Raw genomic sequence first — 20330 nt, 5'->3', positions numbered from 1 at the left:
AATAACTGTTGGTTCTCCCGAAAATAAAAACGTGTCCGCTCAGGAGCGCGCGCGCGCGGTGACTCGCGCACCAGAGAGAGAGCTGAGAGAGAGAGCCTAGTGATGTCATCTTCTTCAGCCAATCCTCAGAGTCCCAGCATCTCTTCGGTGTTCTGGTATTTCTGGGTATTATGTGATCACTAACGTGGATAAACCCTCGGAGCAGAGACCATTGACTTGCAGTTTTGTAGTTGAGTGAAAAATGTGAAAAAATTACAGGTATTTAATCTTTGTCAGCCATAATTTTACTAAAGCTTTGGTGGTGATTCAAAAGAGCTATCAGGGCTTCACCTCTTCACTCAGTGGGGGTGTCATCTCTGTAATCACCAAATACACTCATTTTCAATCCTGCATTAAAGCTGCTATCACTTTAACAAGGAACTGTTAGGCAGCAAGTGAACACTTTGTCCTCAAAGTGGATGTTGGAAGCAGGAAAATTGGGCAAGCGTGAGGATGTGAGCAACTTTGACAAGGGCCAAATTGAGAAGGCTCAGAGCATCTCCAACACTGCGCGGGGGGGGGGGGGTCCCGGTCTGCAGCGATCCGTACCGACCCCTCCCTCTCTGCTCTGTGTCTGCTGCTCTCTGTCAGGGAGGCTCGTTAGTCAAAAGTGAGGACACCTGTGAGTGTCTCCACAGAGGCTAACAATACAGGCCTCCATCCTCACTGTGTAGTGGAGTCCATGCCTGGACGGATCAGGGCTGTTTGGGCCGCAAAACGGGGACCTACACAATCCCAGGTGTCATATGGTGGTCTACTGGTATCCAGCGGGGATAACACTGAGTTGTCTTTACTGTTTTTCCTTCACAGGTAATCCAGATGTTGAGTAAAGAAAAGAGTGAATACATCTCCTTTGCTGTTTCTGTGCTGACGCTCGGCGACATAATCTCCCTGCGGTTCCAGGTGAGTTTAGATTGGAGGAAGTGTCTTCCACTTAAATCATCAGGCACACAAATATTTAGCAAATGCAGACCGGAGTTTGAAGCGTTGTCAGCGCTGAACAGACAGCTCTGCCTGTGTGCAATCGGGCGGAACTGAGGAAGGCTCAGACTGCACACAGCTAGGACAGCGAGAGAGGAGTCTACTGAGGGCCTCCCTGTCAGCCAGCTGTGCGATCAGCAGCCATGGACCGGACTGACAGCTCTTGCAGGAGGACGGCAGTGACGGTTGGCAGGTGTAATGCTTGTCAGTTTATCTATCAGCAGGGCGAGAGTAAGCAACACTGCTGAATCTCTCAGAGCCTGTCGGAATATGCTGATACAGGAAGCAGTCCCTGCTGTTAATATTCTCCACATGTGGCTGAACGCTGGCTGCACGATACTCCACCCCAGCAGACTGCCTTCCCATTCCCAAGACAAACTGTGAACACACACATTCAGCAGGAGTGTGTTGGGATGGGACATTTGTCTTTGTTATGGTATTATGATGATGATGATGATGATGATGATGATGATGATGATTATTATGTGAATTAATAAGCCTTTAAGAAAAGGAACCCATTACCTTGTTGAACCCCCCAGAGCATCAGGCCCTTGGGCTGTCACCACCATAACTGCATTACGTTATAGAAAGCAATAATATTAGACTTGATATTATTGCTTTCTACTAACCCTAATACAGTTATGTGAAAACTGGTGACAGAATAGATTTAATTAAAGACAGCGTTTCATTTTTTCAGTGCACGAACAGCCATAAGGTCCTGATTATTAACTATGATAGTATGTGAACTGTGCGACTGTACTTACCAATTAAGTAACTGTTCTGTTCGGATCAACTATAACAACCCAGTTTCCGCCCCACCTGGTCAAATAAATAAACATTTCTGATGCCTTTAGTGGAAAGCAGAGGGTTGGTAGTTTGAGCCCCAGCCCCTGCAGTCCACATGCCAAACTGTCCTTGGTCGAGTCACTGAACCCTGTGTTGGTCCAGGTCTAGGGTGCTAAAGCAGTACGTAATGTTTTCCCACACACACACACACACACACACACACACACACACACACACACACACACACACACACACACACACACACACACACACACACACACAGTGTATATATATATATATACTGTATTTATGTATAAACGTACGTTCAAGTGTTCTGAGCAGGAGTAATAGTGTGTGTGTGTGTGTGTGTGTGTGTGTGTGTGTGTGTGTGTGTGTGTGTGTGTGTTTGAGTCAACAGCCTTACATAAGAACTGCTCTACTCGCCTCACCTCTGACAAACACAGCATGTGTCATTATGGATTGAAGTGGGCTGATTTTGGCTCAGCCATTATCTTCTTACACAACCCACTACAGTGAAGAGAGTCTCGGTATGAGCGTATGAGCGTGTGTGTGTGTGTGTGTGTGTGTGTGTGTGTGTGTGTGTGTGTGTGTGTGTGTGTGTGTGTGTGTGTGTGTGTGTGTGTGTGTGTGTGTGTGTGTGTGTGTGTGTGTGTGTACACTCACATTATTCATGTGCTTATGTGCCATTTCTAGTCACTTCTAAAATTGCACCCTAATAAAGCAGTGCTCTCACACACAGCCCTCTGCTCTCTGTATATTTGATGTAATATTCATCTTTTTATTGAAAATCCAGGGTTAGGTTTTTTTTCAATAGCTTCTCTGTGACCTTATACATTTCAATGTCTTTAAAAATGACTACTAGTCTGTACACAGCATACACACCTCATTATATTGGATTTTCCTTTATTTAATATGAATATTCTTCAGGGTAAAATGCAGGGTTTTTAAGCACCCTGGCTAATGCTGCAGTTCTGGTGTTTGTCCACTAGGTGTCAGTGCAGCTCCACGGCACCACATGTGTTTAATACGAATATTTGTATTTAAAATCCAGCTTTGATGTGACCTAATAACTTCAAATCACAGTCTCCCCCAGAAGGAGGCTGAGGGAGGATAAAGATTCTAGGTTTATAATATTGTTTTGTATTTTTGTGTAAATTAAAACGCACTTCCTTTAAACACCAGTTGCCTCATAGCTTGGTCCCTGACCCTGCTATCCGTCTCACAACTTCACTTGGTGTTGTTCATTTAAGTTTTGGCTTTTTTCTTACATTTTGGTGCTTTGAAATGTTTCATTAGATACAGTTACAGGTTTGCGATGCATCTATTATATTTGTTTATTATTGCATATCAAACTTTGCTCGGTTTGAGTCCATTACTGAAGATCAGAAGAGGACGCAGAGTCTGCTGTTCTCACTTCCTGCAGATGTGATGCAGCTCTCGTTGGGCTTATATGGAGGGCTGATGTCCCAGGCAAACGGAGGGGTTGGATCTCGCCCGGGCTCCGGGGGGGTGTCTGTTCCCACAGTGTCTGTTCTCCCGTCAGGCTCTTTGTCTGACTCTGAATAAAAAATGAAAAACACTGTAATGGAGGTAAATAATGGTCCTTCAAACGCTCTGTAATGTCTCATATGTGCCACTTCATCCTCACTACTGTCAGTCAGACTTGTGGTTGATCTACTTCTCCTATTTGACTTCTGTCAGTACCACCGCACATCCCTGGAGACTTCACATCACCGTCCAACCTTTTGACTACTTTCTATATGTTGTTCTTTACCTGTTGTGCTCTGGAGCTGGAGGTCCTCACCATACAGACAGGTCCCTCCGACCTCTGTACCCATGATGCGTTCTTCTGACACCGACGGATTCCCCAGCAGGAAGTACGTGGTCATCAGGCCTTTGCCCTTCACCTCAATCTGCCCGCGCTCTTGGATGGTGAACCCAGCATCCTTCAGCGCACTGAAAGGGAGGTGAGGGGACACCGAACGGAAATACTTTACTGCCTCTGTACTTCTGAACACTTACTCACTGAGTGAAAACACATCTTCACTTTACTATTTCACAAACAGCCACCTGTACGTGGAGGTGCTGAGGTGGATGTGGTCAGGGAGGCCGTGGCTCTCCATCCTGGAGGCCGTGTTCACCGAGTCTCCAAACAGGCAGTAGCGAGGCATCTTCTCCCCCACCACCCCCGCCAACACTGGACCAGTGTGCAGACCCACACGGATCTGAAACACACACACACACACACACACACACACACACACACACACACACACACACACACACACACACACACACACACACACACACACACACACACACACACACACACACACACACACACACACACACACACACACACACACACACACACACACACACACACACACACACACACACACACACACACACACCATTCCAAACTGTAACCTGCAGACCGATGTGTCTCTATTCAGCACATCATCATCATCCTACCTGTATGGCTGTTCCTGTTACGGGGTTGGTGACCTCTCGGGCAGCTATCCTCATGCCCAGGGCAAAGTTGGCCACTCTGTGAGCATGGGTCACTGTTGGGACCGGGACACCCCCCACCACCATGTATGCATCACCAATCGTCTCCACCTGCAGCAAACCAAGAAAGCCCAATATGGATTGAGCTGTGTGTTGTTGCTCATGATATTTTCTAATTCAATGGAATAAGTCTACCTCATTCTGCTTTTTAAACCAAACTTAATGCACGTCTTATTCAAACATTTGGCTTTTAGCAGCTGCAATCATTAAAAAAGTTAAGGATTCTATAAGGGATTTAAAAGAAATCCAATAACAAGCAAGATTCATTACAAATACATGATATCTAACTCCAAGTGTAACTACATCAAAGATCGTTGTTAGGTTTCAATAAAGTATAGTTATGAAGCTTCAGGAAAATAGCTCTCTGGGTGCCAGAAGCCTCACCATTACCCCCTAGGGCTTGCATGCACATACAGTAGATGTACTTTCAGTGTGACAGCCCTTCACAAAACTGAAGCAACGACTGTACCTTGTAGATGTCGTGGATGCTGGTGAGCCGGTCGAACTTGGAGTACATGGAGTTGAGCATATGCACGATGTGGATGGGCTCGCAGGCAGCGCAGATGTCCGTGAAGGTCACCACATCGCTGAACAGAATGGTGCACACCTCAAACTCCCCTAGGAAGAGAGGACACTTTGAGATGAGACGTGTACACTCAGGATTATACTGAGACTGAGGGACTGACCCGCTTCTATGCTCTTCCCGTCTTTCAGCTGATTGGCTATGTGTCGCGGCAGCATAGCGTACAGCAGAGTTTCCGTCTTCTCCTTCTCCACCTCCAGGTGGCGGGACAGCACTCTCAGTTCCTCCTGGAGACAAACACACGCGCAACAAATCTGATTTATTAAAGCCTTTTTGGGGGACAGGCCTCCTAATCTGCCAGACTTTATTTAACCCGACTCCATCGACTTAAAGCTGCGTTCCCACCTTTTTCCTCTCCAGCTGGTTGGTGAGCTCCATCTCAGCCAGGCGCTGCTGGTTGAGGAGAACCAGGTCTCTGGTGACATCGTGCTGGGCCAGGTCAGCCAGGTGGAGGCCCACATCCTGAAGTTCCTGGAGGCTCCGCAGCTTGGGAGAGCACAGGTACAACATGCAGCCGAGAGACTCCATCCACATCATCTGACCTGCAGACCAGAGGCGTTACGGTAACGGAGCATTCTGCTTGATATATTTGTAGTGTTTTTAGGGTGACATTGTTCTGTTGTCTTACACAACACAAATAAAAAGCCTTTTAATGCTATCTATTTGATCTTTGATTGATTTGCATTGCATTTGTCATGATTAAACAGTAACAGAAAGTAATCAGACTAAACTTTAATGTTGTGATACTCGGATCCTACGGATTACCTTTCCTCACATGCCACTAGTCATTTTACATATTTAAAATGGCCCCCTGATAACACAGATCTGGGTGGGGTTGGGTGGTGGTACTGCTCATAAGAACCCACCTCTCAGTTTCAGAGTGGTGTGTTTGTCTTTGTTGCTCTTCAAGACAAACTGACTGTTGATGAACTTCCTGATGCTCTCGATGGTGAAAGTCACCTGGAGAAGAAAGACAGACGTTGAGCGATACGATCACACACTGCCTATCTCCTGTCCTCTCTGCTCTGCTGCGTTTAATCACGAGGTGGGACTGAAGTATCCCACACATAAGGCTGTGAGTCTTTTCAAGGTCATCTATTATTTAAAATCCACTTTTCGTATCTTTTATCCGTTGTACCTTTCTAAACTCTTGGCTCTGTGACTTGTTTACCTGTGGGTGAATGATGGTGAAGTATTGGTCCAACGTTAGATCTCTGGCATGGAGACCTGGGAGAAACTTTTGGATGTTCACCCCCGTCTGCCTGACCTGCAGCTGAACAGAGTGGAAACAGAGAGAGACAGACAGGTGGCAAGGTATCAGCTAACCCTAACACTGTGCTAATGGGTTAGGGTTAGCTTCTGAAGCACACAGATCCTTACATGCTCATCAAAGACGATATGGAAGGGAAACGCATTGCAGAACGCTTTCTCTTCCACCCACAGCTTGTTGGGGTAACATGGACTGAAGGTGCACTGGAGGCTTCCTGGGGGGTAAATATATATATATATCCAAGAGATAAATAAGATATGAATACTATCTATTGAACTGAATGGGCAGATAGAACAGTAAGGTTGTGACAGTTATGATTCTAGTGTTAAACTTGTGAAATGCACCTTGTTCTGAGGGAACCACGGCTCTGATCAGGTCCCATCCGCGCTTTCCCCCAGCCAGTGACACACACCGCTCCCTCATTGCTCCTAGTAACGCCTGCCGGGGAAATCAAATACACATGTCAGGGTTCAGATTTAGGGTATAGGGCTGATAACCAGAATAAAAAGGGTATGATCCTCATATAACTCTGGAAGGGTGAGTGCTAGTCGTGTGTGATGGTCCTCTCCCTCCTCTCATCTGTACCAAGTGTGGCCCCTCCAGCCCCCTCCTTCGATGTAGCTGTCATTGACACTCATTGTAGCAAAAATGGTATGAGCCTCATATAACTCCCAAAAGATAAGTGGCACAGTCACCAACTTTGGGAGGATGTTCTCTTCCCACAGATCATGTGTACCAAGTTTGGCATTTCAAGCTGCTTCCTTTTCTATAGCTGCCATTGAGCCCCACTGTAGGGTTACTGTAAAACAAGGTCCTGTTGTGATGCCTGGTAAAGTCCTTCTATTTTGAACTCATGGGTAAGGGTTATGGGTAAAGGTTGTATAGAAAAAGACCATGGACCATCACCCACCCCTCTATGATGGATGTGTTTCGTCTGTTCGACCAGAAACACAACATGCTCCTTCTTCCCCGTCCGCTCGTCTTCCTCTGATTGATTGAGAACAGTCATGGTCACTTCACTATCAAAAAAATCTCTGGCCACCGCCTCGATGATACCTGCAGCAAGGTGGAGGAATGGGAAGGTGGGAAACTTATGGGTCACCTATTGTGAAAAATCCACTTCGGTATTCTCTGCCACTGCAATAAATCCCTCTGCAGTGCATGAGGAAGGGTGGTTTGTGTTACCAGGGACGATGTGGTACAGGCCCTTCCTGTCGGAGTAGTAGTGAAGGTGCATCTTCCCATCGTCCATCATCTCCACTCGGAAAGACGGTGCATTCATTGCCTTTAAAACCAAAAATAACAACAAACAGACAAACAACAGCGCTGTGGGATTCGTTCAAGACGGAGAGACTTCCGGTCTTATTAGCCTTGAAATGAAGGGTTTTTTTGGGGGGGGTTTGAACCTGTATTTTCCTGCAAGGGGGTCCTACCTGCTTCGCTCCCCCTCACATTTAATGAAACAACCAACCATGAGCACAATTCCAACCTTGGCAATGGAATTATGTATGCCCTGCTGAGTCGTTGGCTCACAGGAGTAATGACACACATTACCTGATAGGACAGAGCCAAGTAACTGTGGAGAGAATCTAAATTCCCAATGAACTCGCTCAGATTTCCTCCCAGTGTCCTCAGCATGGTGTCATAGCCCGCGTTCTTACAGAAAGCAAAGAAGTGTTCTCCAAAAAGCTTCAGCAAGACCTCAGCAGAGACACCTGAAACACATACAGAGGATACGGATAAATAACAAAACATCCCTCATCGTGTCGCAGTCAGGTCTCCCAGTGCACATGTTTGTCTTATTACAGCATTGGCAGTAAGCAAGTATTCAATTAGAGGATATTCCCAAACGTCTGCACAGTCCAGGTAATCAGAGCTCTGGGAGTAGCTGTTGACATGCCCCGAGTAAACAATCCTTGTTGTCTTTGACACATCTGTGCCCAGGGGGCTCGAGTTTCATTATCTGTCAAAGTCTCTGCCAGATATGATGTATACATAATGTAACGGTCCTGCAGAAACCCTTTCTGTGAAGTAAACCTTATGATGTTTCTGTGGACCTTAAATAGAATACTATTTCAGTGAACAGCAACAAAAGGGAACAGAGGAATTTGAACTCTCACCCAGCAGTGAGGAGGCCTCCTGCACCAGGCTGATGGTCAGGATATCGTCATACACCGTGTACGTCATGAAGGAATCCGGAACCCCTGGTAGGGAGCTGTGGAGAGACCGTAACCCTTATCGGAACTGGTACGTGAAACTGTCAACATGGTCACAGATCTCAGATTAATCCTGACATTGCGGCCCATTATAATGTCCATGTGTGTAAGTGCCCTGACCTCAGTTGGTCCCAGGTCTCCTGACCGAACCTCTCCATCACCAGAGACTGCATGCAGCTGTTGATGAAGCCGTACTGCAGAGAACACACGTCATCCAGAGAAGTGAAGCTACGACAGCTTTCAAGCTCTTAAAATAGGTATAATCTTAGATAGCATTTTGCTCAGAAGAGTCATGCTACTTTCTCCTTCTACTCACTGCAGTTCAGAGGTAAATGGTGTACTTTTACTCCACTACATTTATTTAGTACCTTTAGTTTCTTTACAGATCTGGATTACTGATGGTAAATATAATGACCCTTAGATCAGACTGTAGTTCACCTGCAGTAAATCCAGCAGCTACCCTGCAGTATACACAGCCATTACAACTAGCTGCACCTTTACTTCACTTCTACTTTACTCAAGTACAAGATCTGAGTATTTTGTAATTTTACTCAAGTACAAGATCTGAGTACTTCTACTTTACTCAAGTACAGATCTGAGTACTTCTACTTTTACTCAAGTACAAGATCTGAGTACTTTGTACTTTTGCTAAAGCTCAGAGTACTTCTAAAGCTCAGAGTACTTCTACTTTTGCTAAAGCTCTGAGTACTTCTGCTTTTACTAAAGATCTGAGTACTTCTAGTTTTACTAAAGCTCAGAGTACTTCTATTTTTACTAAAGATCTGAGTACTTCTACTTTTGCTAAAGCTCAGAGTACTTCTACTTTTGCTAAAGCTCAGAGTACTTCTGCTTTTACTAAAGATCTGAGTACTTCTAGTTTTACTAAAGCTCAGAGTACTTCTACTTTTACTAAAGATCTGAGTACTTCTACTTTTGCTAAAGCTCAGAGTACTTCTACTTTTGCTAAAGCTCAGAGTACTTCTGCTTTTACTAAAGATCTGAGTACTTCTAGTTTTACTAAAGCTCAGAGTACTTCTACTTTTACTAAAGATCTGAGTACTTCTAGTTTTACTAAAGCTCAGAGTACTTCTGCTTTTACTAAAGATCTGAGTACTTCTACTTTTACTAAAGATCTGAGTACTTCTGCTTTTGCTAAAGCTCAGAGTACTTCTGCTTTTACTAAAGATCTGAGTACTTCTAGTTTTACTAAAGCTCAGAGTACTTCTACTTTTACTAAAGATGTGAGTACTTCTAGTTTTACTAAAGCTCAGAGTACTTCTACTTTTACTAAAGCTCAGAGTACTTCTGCTTTTGCTAAAGCTCAGAGTACTTCTGCTTTTGCTAAAGCTCAGAGTACTTCTACTTTTGCTAAAGCTCAGAGTACTTCTGCTTTTGCTAAAGCTCAGAGTACTTCTGCTTGTGCTAAAGCTCAGAGTACTTCTACTTTTGCTAAAGCTCAGAGTACTTCTGCTTTTGCTAAAGCTCAGAGTACTTCTGCTTTTGCTAAAGCTCAGAGTACTTCTGCTTTTGCTAAAGCTCAGAGTACTTCTGCTTGTGCTAAAGCTCAGAGTACTTCTACTTTTGCTAAAGCTCAGAGTACTTCCCCCTCCTGTGAGTATCTGTAGAGATCACGGTTACATAATGTTGCTGATATGGCTGGAAACACTGTTAAGATTCACTTGGCTCAGCTAAAAGTTTGTAACCCCCCTCGTACCAAATAACCTAATATTTGCAGTGTCCACATTTATTGGAAATGTTACAGGTTTCAAATGGAGCAGTAAAGGTCTTCGTTAGTGTCCCCCCCAGGTCATCTGTCAAAATATGAAGACACGCTCACCATGTCTGCCGTGTTCGATGATGTCCTGTCGAGGTCTTCTTCGCCTACACTGCTGCAAATCATGTGGAACACATTTCTTACTCACCCTCTCCCCCCTCCTCTCCCCAGCTATGTTAAAGGCTCTGTCCCCCCAGGTCCACTGCTTGGTCCTGTGTGGTTTAGACAGGAGGTTGGTGTCAGAGGAGGGTGCGGTAAGGAGTGTGTTGGAGGAGCAGGTGGTTGAGGTATAGGAGGGGGCCTGGTTGTGGAGGCAATATTTTGTTAGCAGCGAACATCCTCATCCAGGCGGGGTTTCCTGTTTGTGACATCCTCAGCTGCCCAAACTACCTGAACTTCTCACCTTATCCCTGAGGGAGCTGCCAGCCACCGTCCGGAGGAAACCCATTTCAGCTGCTTGTATCCGCGATCTTATTCTTTAGGTCATGACCAAAGGTGAGGGCAGGATGAAGATGGACTGGTAAAGTGAGAGCTTTGCCTTCTGGCTCAGCGGTGTGGTGAAGCTCCTGCTGCTCGGACCCATCTCACTCTCCATGTCCCCTCACTCGAACACAAGACCCTGAGGTACTTGAACTCCTTCACTTGGAGTAAGGACTCAATCTGGGCCATCTGAAAACCATGGCTTCAGATCTGGAGGTCCTCTTCCCAACCGCGTTACACTCAGCTGCAAACAGCTCTCACTTCTGAAAAAAATCCATTTATAATTAATACGAGTTTCAGTTGTTAATCTTTATTCATATTAAAAGTTCTGTCAGGTAGAAGGAATTACAATCAACATGTGAAATGTATTCCAGAAACAATCATGATTCAACACTAATTGAGCGTACACATCTTAAGACTCTGTAGTGAGGGGCTAAAAGGTCCAATCTGAGTATTAGGGTCAGTATTTGTTGACAATAAGGACACAATAGAGTGTAGTATTTAGAGCCGGGGAACGAACCTACACCTGATTTAATGTGGCCCTTAAAAAATATCATACCTTTATTATGTTGAATCCTGCTGTATAGAAGCAGAGCCCATAAACTACAGGTCCCACAATGCATCCTGTTCTGTGACCTGCACACTGAAGCCGTTCATAGCAGCAGCCCTCCAAAATACCCTGCCTCCCCCCTCCATTCCAGGACAGAAGATAGGTGGCCCGCAGGTAATGTAAAAACAGAGGGAGGAGCGATGAGAGAGAGGCGATAGAGCCAGAGCTTGGTTTGTCCACTCTGGGCTTCTGTAGAACATGTTGTTTCCTCAGTGGACTCAGGGGGGAGGACCAGCTTTTTAAGTACATATATGAAGGGCTAAGATAATATTACAGATGGTAAATGGTCCACTACTGATCAGAGTCAACTGTGCAAGACACTGATCCCAAGCAAACTGGTCCGTGGGTCTACAGTACTCAGTAAGTCACTTTGGATAAAAAGTGACCATGAATAAAATCACTGTCATGAAAAAGGAATTGTATTTCTGCTAGTACATCCATGGCGAGGTACACGTGTTCATGAGTGCTGAGAGTATAAAACAAATGTCCTTCACATTAGTCATGATTTATCCATTTGGGATGGCACAACTCTTGACAGCATGAAACCTGCAGGACTGCGTTCTTACTGCAGGTTGTACAACATTATAGGATACTGTGAAGCTGTGACTCGGTGGGGAGCAGCAGTATCATGGCAGTGTTTGCAGTGGGAGAGATGATGTCATGGACTCCTTTGGGTTGGTCACATGGTCAGTGGGGAAGTTCTTCACACGCTTAAATGACATTCAGTACAGGAAAAAGCATGACGTGGCTTCCTCCACTACATAAATATAATCTTTATTCTGTTTCAGAGGTTATTCCATAAAACCAATGGAATAAGACAAACATGTTGTTAGGAGGCCAGACATAAACACAGCCCAGCTCAGCTAGACTCAGGTATCAGTCAGCGGATATGCTACTGTATCATACATGTTATCATACATACTTACATAGATACATGCCTCCACTTTCACTAACGGAGACTCCTTCCCAATCCTTAAAACATATACACATGAGCCCTCCTGTCAGCGGAAAGCCGGATGATGAAATGTACATTTTGTGAATATAAATCCACTCTCAGTGTCCTGGGCTGAGAGCAATACTGCACGTATTAGAATACTGTATAAATAAGTCTGGAGTGAGGAGATGATGGACCAGGTTGGTGTCATTTAAAAAACACTTTCTGTCCCACAGCTGAAGAGAGAATAACTATGTGGAGAACAGGGGGCCGGTGGAGGCAGCAGTGAAGACGGGGCCCGTGTAGAGTCCTGGTCCGTCAACAGGAACCTATGTACACAATGAAACCAGTTAGAATCATGGAGGCGGGGCTACGTTCACGCCAATCAGAGTAGCTCAGTGGCACATGAAGATCAAAAGCCCTGACTCTCGAGAGCAAAGGAACCCGTATATGGGCCCTTAAGAGAGTCCTCACTTCCTTAAGCCCCGCCCCAGAGGGTCAGTTCAGGTGAAATGGCACCACTCCGGTTACCGGTCCACACTTAGTTGGTCAAATTGTAATAAAGACTTGATTTGTAATAACTTTTAAAGATAGAGTTCCTGCACATACTGAAATAAGAGTAAACCCTGGGGGGGTTAATATCATTATCAATATTATTTCAATGTACCTCTCCCAGAGCCTGCAGTGCAACGGTAGCTGCCATGGCTTTGGCGTGCTTCTTGTTGGGACTGGCAGTCTGCGGCTGGTAGTCCACTCCATTCACTGTGACCTGCACAACATACGGAGAGGAGGTTAGGATCCGATCATCTGAGGATATATCAATCACACAATACCACAGGCTCTTTGTTTCTGAAAACGTGGCCCCCTGAACAGTAGTGCCTGGCCCTGGTTCATGATGTCACAGCTGGGTCAGAAGGAGTGACGTGACACAGGCCGAGAGGACTCACCTTGAACAGGAAGTTCTTGCGGTGATCCGGCCCGCTGTGATGGACCATCACAAAGTCCGGCTGCATCACACGCCTCTTGTTGCACAGCTCGATGAGAGCAGACACCGGGTGCTTCCCTGTGGCAGAATGAGGAGAGGATGAACACACACAGAGCTTTGAAGCAGAGGAGTTTACTAACCACTAGCTTTTCTGTGTCAGGAGTGAGTCTCTACTAATGAAGTGTGATGTTGAAGGTCATAGATTCAAGAAGAAATTCCACTTCACTGTCCATGCTGAGGCAGTGTGTGCTGTGTGTGCTTTACCCATCAGATCCTTGGTGACCACGAGCCCTCCTGTCTGCTTCTGGGGCTTTTCCCCTTCAGCCACCAGTCCTGAAACACACAACCAATAACATCATGTCATTCACATAGGCAGACGGTGTGTATTTACCACATCATATCAATAAAGAGACACCATTAAGTTCTGGAAACTTTATTAAGGTTAGAGTTAGTGTAAATTCATTGTCCTCTAATTGGCCGGTGGGGGACGTTTGCCAGCCCCCTACCTGTAAAGCCAACACTGTCTGGGCTCAGTTAAAGTGTGTGTCACTGGGTGTTCTGTTTTGGGTGTCACACCTTTGCGGTCGACCTTGAAGTCAATGATGATCGGTTCCACGGTCCCCTCACGGTTCCTCCCGAGACCCTCTCCTGTCCTCCAGCCCATCTTTCTCATGAGGAATTCCCCGACACCCCCGGACACTGGAGCTGCCCTGAGGAACTGATCCTGAAGCAGACACACAGAGACAGTGAGATAGAGAGTAACAGTAGGAATGTAAGAGACAAAATAATCATCTGTGGAGCATATTAATTGGTCCCTTAGTACACATCTTACTTTCTTCAGCCATGCTTGTGGTCCGCCGGTGGACAGCTCCTCTGAGGTGAGAACCTGGGCTCCAGTGGAACCAGTGAAGAGGCCAGGCACAGTGTTGGACTGGGCCCATGCATCCACCTAAAACAGGAGATTTCCATCAAAACAGAGGCATATCCAAAACACTAGCCTGAGTCTGAAAAAACGTAGCATTGGATGACTGTTACATGTGATGGGGAACAATTACATGCCCAACATTAGCCTCCTTTAGCTTAGCGGTGGTGAAGTCATGTGACCGTACTGTAGTTCCTCTATAGCACAACATTAGCCTCCTTTATAGTGCCTAACTTTAGCTTTTACTAGGGGGAGATTCTCCTGCTGTTTACTCATGGTCATTATGTTGTTCTGCTTTGAAACACTCGCTGTTTACCATTAATGCTAATAATTGTACTTGAATTTAATTGAATGTCAGTTATAGGAGTGTGTACTTTAAATATGTATTTTACCTGCTCTTGTGCCCGGCTGAGCATGCAGATGGCATTGACATCATAGGGGTTCTCAGCCAATCGCCTCTGAGCTTTGATTCTCTCCGTCACAGCCTGAGAGATATCCACTGGCTACAGAGAGGGGAGGGGAGAGACAATCAGTATGAGGGGGAGAAAAACAACCAACACACAGTATATTGTATATCTTACACACACACACACACACACACACACACACACACACACACACACACACACACACACACACACACACACACACACACACACACACACACACACACACACACACACACACACACACACACACACACACACACACACACACACACACACACACACACACACACACACACACACACACACACACACACACACACACACACACACACACACACACACACACACACACACACCTGTAGCAGGGGGTCAGGAAACACACTGTCAGTATCTGGTGCGCACACACTCTGCTCCACCACCTCTGCTGACTCTGCTGCTGTCGCCGTGTCAACTGAGGATGGGGACGCTGTTGCCTTGGGAACGGTGGCCAGGGCCTTCCTGGAGGCAGCTGCAGCCTTCTCTGATGTCTTGTCGACAGGAACCCATTCTCCATAGGCCCCAAGTCCCTCGCCCTCCTAATGAGACATGACATTACCCACAAGGCATCAGGAGATTGTTGTAGCTAGACTTTTTAAGACCGTTATGAGATCAAATCTAATGTACATCTCTACAGACCTTCTTCCGATGTTGGCATCCGGAGGACACAGGGAACTCCTTGGCCATGCCCGCGTCACTGCGCACTGCTGGACGCACTGTGGCGTTCTGGGCGGGGGGGGGGGGGGGGGAGAAAATCTTAACCGTCTTTTTGTCATCCTATGAGCCACAGCATCACTACTAAGTTTGCATTAAGACAATTAGGGATTGGCTTTCCAACCACACATAAATCCACATTAGAAAAGACTGTTAGCGCACATCTGCAGCATTCTCACACCCTGTGTAACATCTGGCTCTGCTGTCTGCGACTGATTAGAAACACTTGAGCTAAAACTGTTAGTGTGGGCCGACTTCATCTTAATTAAAGAAGTGGCTAAATATATCAAATTAATTCAGGAAAGTCCCAACATGTCACTGGAAAGGGTTCGCCTGAGGTGTTTCCATGACAAACCAGCTGTTACATTTGAACATGTGGAGTAGTGTGTGGATGGTTACGTTGATGCTGAAGCTGATGGCCTTTTGTTCTCGAAGAGCCGATCCTCCGAAAGGTTTCCCGTCGTCCTCTTCATCCGACACATGCGGTATCGCCACCGGCAACTCTCCTTTACTGTCCACAATCATCTTGCATTTCTAAAAGACACACAGCAAAGTTAGCACTGTCTCAGTCTGACTACAGGTTAGCTATAGAGGAGTTATTAGATCATTATTTCCACACATACGTCAGTGAACTCCTTGATGCTGATGCTGTTGGCCTGCTTCGCTACCTTCCTCTTCACTTCCTCTAGAGCAGCATTGGTAGGTTGGGAGGAGACAGAGGGGGGCTTGTTTGTGATGGAGGGCAGTGGGAGCAGTGAGGATATGCCCATGTTGGTCAGCGCCGCCGTCATGGTGGCTGTGAGGAAGACGGGGACACAGAGACAGACAGAGAGCCAATGAAAAACAAATAAAGCAGCTGGTGTGATGCATTCAATAAAAAAAAGAGTCAAAACCGTACCAGCTGTCATACTGGCCATAGCAGCATTCATCGCTATGCCGTGAGGTAGGTTGAGGGGGGGCACTGTGGACCTCAGGCTGGCAGGGATGGGCATTCCTGCTTTGGCACACATGGCTGCAGCATTGGCTTTGGCAATTTCCAACAACTGCTCTTTATCTGAGACACAAAGTAGGGACCACACGTTAACATCCCTTCCAACTCATCTTCAGACTATACATTATGTTTGGTATTAAAGTATATTTGACCGTGAGTGCGTGAGATATTTCCTGACCCAGTTCACTGATGCGCTGAGGGCTGTTGCTCGAACTGCAGAGCTTCCTGTTGGGGGATCTGTTTTTGCGGAGGATGAGTACAGGGGAGTGACTCGGCTCTCGTTTCCAGCGGTCCCTCTGGCTGTATGTGGCCCTCCTCCGACCCCGGGACGGAGATCGAGACTTCCGCGACCGCCGGCCCCCTGACCTGCAAAGAGAAGAATCCCATCCAACATATGTGAAGATGAATACTCCCCCGTTATAGCTCTGATTTCATGCCTTCTAGAAATGGGATGGACGGCTGAAGTTTTGTGTAAACGATTAAAAAAACCCTGCCTGCTTTTTCAACTTCACACCTGGCCTCCTTAAATTCGTACAAAAAGGTCTGGACCACTCTACCTGGACCGTGACCTCCTCTTCTTTGAGGGGCTCCTGGATCTGGACCCCCTCCTGTGGCTCCTACTTGGCGACGGAGTTCTTTTCTGCCTCTTCGATGACTTTGTTTCTCTCTTCCTCTGTGGGGACCGGGATCTATTCCTCCTCTTCCTCGCTGGGGATTTCACTAAAGTGTCCGAGGGCCGGGGGGATTTTGATGCAGGTTCAGTTGAAGTGGACTGGGATGTAACAGTACCTGTAGCTTTGGCAGTAGAACACAAAATACATGAATTAGACACTCATGGCATCACAGTGTGGTCCCCCGTTCAGGCTCATCAGGAGCTACCTGCTTTTTCTGCACCTGCTCCCTCCTCTGCAGGCTTCTCCCCCCGGTCGGAGCCCTTCCGCTCTCTGCTGGACCCTGTCAGCTCTTCTGCTTTGACTGTGCTCTGAGTCGGGTTTGAGGCCAGTGTAGGAGGCTTGAGGTCTTTTGAAGAAGACTTCATGGATTCATGGTGAGCCCCCTTCTTCTCTGAGGATCTGAGGAGAGAAAAGGTACGATGACAATGAAGAGCTCCGTCAATGTAAGACACTCACAGGGAAATGAAAGCTTAAGTACCTGGACCGGGTCTGTGGCGGTGTGGACTGGATGGGGAGCGAGTCCTGGATCTGGGCCGGTGGTGTCTGGAGCGGAAGTTCCTCCTCACAGAACAGGAATGTGACCGTGACCGGGAACGAGAGCCCCTCCTGCCGAGGCCCTCCTGATCTCCTAGTGCTTTGTTGGAGCTGTCCTGTAAAGAAGGGAGACGTTGGTTCACACACTCCGTCCGATATTTAAGGCTTTATATCTTAACTGATGAAGTCTGCATGCTTACCTGTTTTGGGATAATATCAGGCAGCTCCACCCGTCGCCTCGGGGACACGCTTTGACCACCTTCCCTCTGCTTGGACACGACCTCTGAGTTGGAGTCTGAAGAGTTCTCGTCATCTTTCCTGCTCCTCTTCTTTTTCTTCTTCTTCTTCTTTTTCTTCTTCCCCGATGAATGCCGCTTGTGGCCCCTGGACTTGTTCTGGTCTTCCTCACCTGGACACACAGTGCAGCAGCTCTGTGCCAGTACAGCATGTTTCGTACGACCGGAATTACTGTGTGTGTGTCTTAAAGGGACCGTTTGGGTAAGTTGATGAGGTACTTATGCAAAGTCAATGCAGCTACTGCACACTTCCTGTGGACGGGGGCAGTGGCGAAACATGTTTGAGCTCCTCTAGAGTTTAAATTCACCAAACCCCCGACCAGCATCCACTGTGGGTAACACACTGACTCTGATAAGCACCTCCTACATCACTTCCAAACGATCCTTTTAAGATTTGATCTGACACATAAAATGACCAAACATATCAACACATGTTTCTATGAATGAAGTTCATTTAAATGATTAGAGACTTACCTTGCTCATTGTCCGCCTCTGTTGGAGTCCCTTTTCTGTGAAACCAAGTCTTGGGTTAGGAACATTTTAAAAAAAGTGTCTGGGTCCAAAAAATATTCCTGGATCTAACATGGCTTTAACATTGGATGTAAGATACACACGTTCCCAGTATGAATTATAAACCTGATTACAAAAGCACGTATCTATAATGTTGAGGAGCTAAAGTATTGCCGCACGGCTGGCTAGCTATTTGAATAAGGACCCCCCCCCCCCCTTTGAGTCTCTCCCTCGTCCGCACTGCAGGGTCGCTACAGTATGGTTAACATGTCAGCACCACCACAGCATGTTATAATTACTTATTGATTAAAAATAACATCGCTGTGTGCATAAATGTAAGTTAAGTGTTGTTTAAAGAACTTTGTCATTTGGTTTTAGTGCTCTTATCTAGTGACAGAACTGACTGTTAACCAGCCATCAGAGGTGGGCTTACTTTCTACAAAGGTTAGTTCATGGAAGTTATCAAAGAGTTTTGTCTGACCTTGGCTGGAGTTTGGTTCCTCCGTCCTCCTCTGGCCCAGACTCGGAGCTGCTCTCCTCCTTCTCCCGGTTCCTCCTCTTCTTCTTACTTTTGTGTTTTTTGTGCTTCTTGTGTTTCTTCGGCGACCCCCCACACCTTACGTTGTCCTGTTTGTCTCTCTCCGAAGAGCTCTGTTCTGTTCCAAACTGTTCAGTGCCATCTCCCACCACTTCAGCGGAACTAATGGACACAGAACAAATATAGGATTTAGTTGCATCTGCTAACCCTACCCAACACAGCATGGTTGTTAAATGTCCAATAACGGGACCTCCCTCTCTACAGGTGGACTTCATGTTGACTGCCAATCATCCACTGTGTAGGTTAGCTTGTTGACACTGTGTGACAGAAGCCAGTGGTGTAAAGTAACTAAGTACATTTACCCTACTACAATTCAGAGGTAAATGGTGTACTTTTACTCCACCACATGTATTTCATACCCTTTACAGGTTTGGATGAATGATGTGAAATATAATCAATCAGACTGTAGTTCACCTGCAGTAAATCCAGCAGCTACCCTGCAGTATACACAGCCATTAAAGCCAGCTGCACCTTTACCAGCTCTGAGAACACTTTAATGATCAATCATTATAAAACATATCAGAGATATTATTCTGAAATCTGTACAGTGACTACTTTCACTTCTGGTACGTTAAGCATATTTAGATGCAGATACTTTGGTTATTTTCCTTGAGTAACTTAACATAGGTGTCTGATTAGTAGCTATAGCGTTAGCTCCTCTGCATTGTTTATGCTGTAGCAGCCGGGGGTAACGCCACCATGACGCTCGGCTCTGTACAGCGGCTACATGGTGCTGTTTAGCCCTTAGTAAAACACGAACACAACACAGCATGCACATACGCTTTGTCTTCATTCTGGTCTTCAATCTCTCTGATTTTATTCAGTATAAAATCCTGGAAAAATTTCTCTATGTTGGCCGCCATGTTTAAATGTGCGTCCCGTTATAGGTCCGTGTAGGAACGGTTTCGTACTCCGCTAAAGTTCCGGGGGGCAATTTGGCATTTGTCACAATGGCGAAGTACTTAGAGTTGTTTGTATTGCACAGTTTTTATATGTCTGTTTTATATTTTATAGTCCGATTCTATTAGGGTTCTTCTTTTTTTAAAGTATGCAATGAGTGCAGTTTAACAGGTTCACTTCCTGTTGCATGCTTTTATTTTTCGAATGTTTAGACGGTGATTTTAACCTTTACTTCCGCCATGCTGATTGACACCATGAGAAAAACCTGGAGGCAGTTTGTAGCTAAGGTGAGCAGAGTTTGGAGCGCTGCCCTTATTTCCTGAGGAGCTGAACACTCTCAAGCAAAACTCCTGTTGATGTGAAAGAAAAAACAGAGGGACGAAAGCTCATATGTGATATTTCAAAGGTCTGATTTTAGAAATCATACATCAGAATGTCATGTTATTTTAGGAGTGT

General features: G+C 46.0%; 2 protein-coding genes across 4 annotated transcripts; both read right to left on the bottom strand.

Annotated features, from left to right (window-relative positions):
- Nucleotides 1-2632: 2632 nt before the first annotated feature.
- Nucleotides 2633-10768, bottom strand: gucy1b2 (guanylate cyclase 1, soluble, beta 2). Of its 3 annotated transcripts, XM_063877494.1 has the most exons (18): nucleotides 10645-10768; nucleotides 10305-10542; nucleotides 8588-8714; nucleotides 8372-8466; nucleotides 7806-7966; nucleotides 7437-7536; nucleotides 7162-7307; nucleotides 6596-6689; nucleotides 6362-6465; nucleotides 6153-6254; nucleotides 5848-5941; nucleotides 5327-5523; nucleotides 5085-5208; nucleotides 4868-5016; nucleotides 4303-4449; nucleotides 3898-4052; nucleotides 3602-3783; nucleotides 2633-3385 (listed from the first exon to the last, which is right to left on the bottom strand). In XM_063877494.1, the coding sequence occupies exons 1-18, from the start codon at nucleotides 10687-10689 to the stop codon at nucleotides 3210-3212; spliced, it is 2436 nt and encodes an 811-aa protein (XP_063733564.1). In that variant the 5' UTR covers nucleotides 10690-10768; the 3' UTR covers nucleotides 2633-3209. The 3 variants fall into 3 exon arrangements, with proteins under 3 accessions (XP_063733564.1, XP_063733565.1, XP_063733566.1); XM_063877495.1 differs by lacking the exon at nucleotides 10645-10768 and having other exon boundaries at nucleotides 2636-3385; nucleotides 8588-8661; nucleotides 10305-10528; XM_063877496.1 differs by lacking the exons at nucleotides 8588-8714; nucleotides 10645-10768 and having other exon boundaries at nucleotides 2637-3385; nucleotides 10305-10528.
- Nucleotides 10769-12071: 1303 nt separating this feature from the next.
- LOC134861184 (protein SON) lies at nucleotides 12072-20078 on the bottom strand. The gene is made up of 20 exons (XM_063878213.1): nucleotides 19755-20078; nucleotides 18858-19076; nucleotides 18341-18375; nucleotides 17771-17979; nucleotides 17515-17686; nucleotides 17242-17469; nucleotides 16920-17157; nucleotides 16541-16728; nucleotides 16270-16425; nucleotides 15995-16167; nucleotides 15771-15905; nucleotides 15297-15383; nucleotides 14978-15196; nucleotides 14565-14675; nucleotides 14083-14199; nucleotides 13827-13974; nucleotides 13515-13583; nucleotides 13213-13328; nucleotides 12933-13034; nucleotides 12072-12594 (listed from the first exon to the last, which is right to left on the bottom strand). The coding sequence occupies exons 1-20, from the start codon at nucleotides 19835-19837 to the stop codon at nucleotides 12517-12519; spliced, it is 2883 nt and encodes a 960-aa protein (XP_063734283.1). The 5' UTR covers nucleotides 19838-20078; the 3' UTR covers nucleotides 12072-12516.
- Nucleotides 20079-20330: the final 252 nt, after the last annotated feature.

Source organism: Eleginops maclovinus, chromosome 24, assembly GCF_036324505.1.
Source record: "Eleginops maclovinus isolate JMC-PN-2008 ecotype Puerto Natales chromosome 24, JC_Emac_rtc_rv5, whole genome shotgun sequence".
NCBI lineage: Eukaryota > Metazoa > Chordata > Actinopteri > Perciformes > Eleginopidae > Eleginops > Eleginops maclovinus.
The sequence above is the reverse complement of the archived record's forward strand: the minus strand, read 5'-3'. Positions and strand labels throughout refer to the sequence as shown.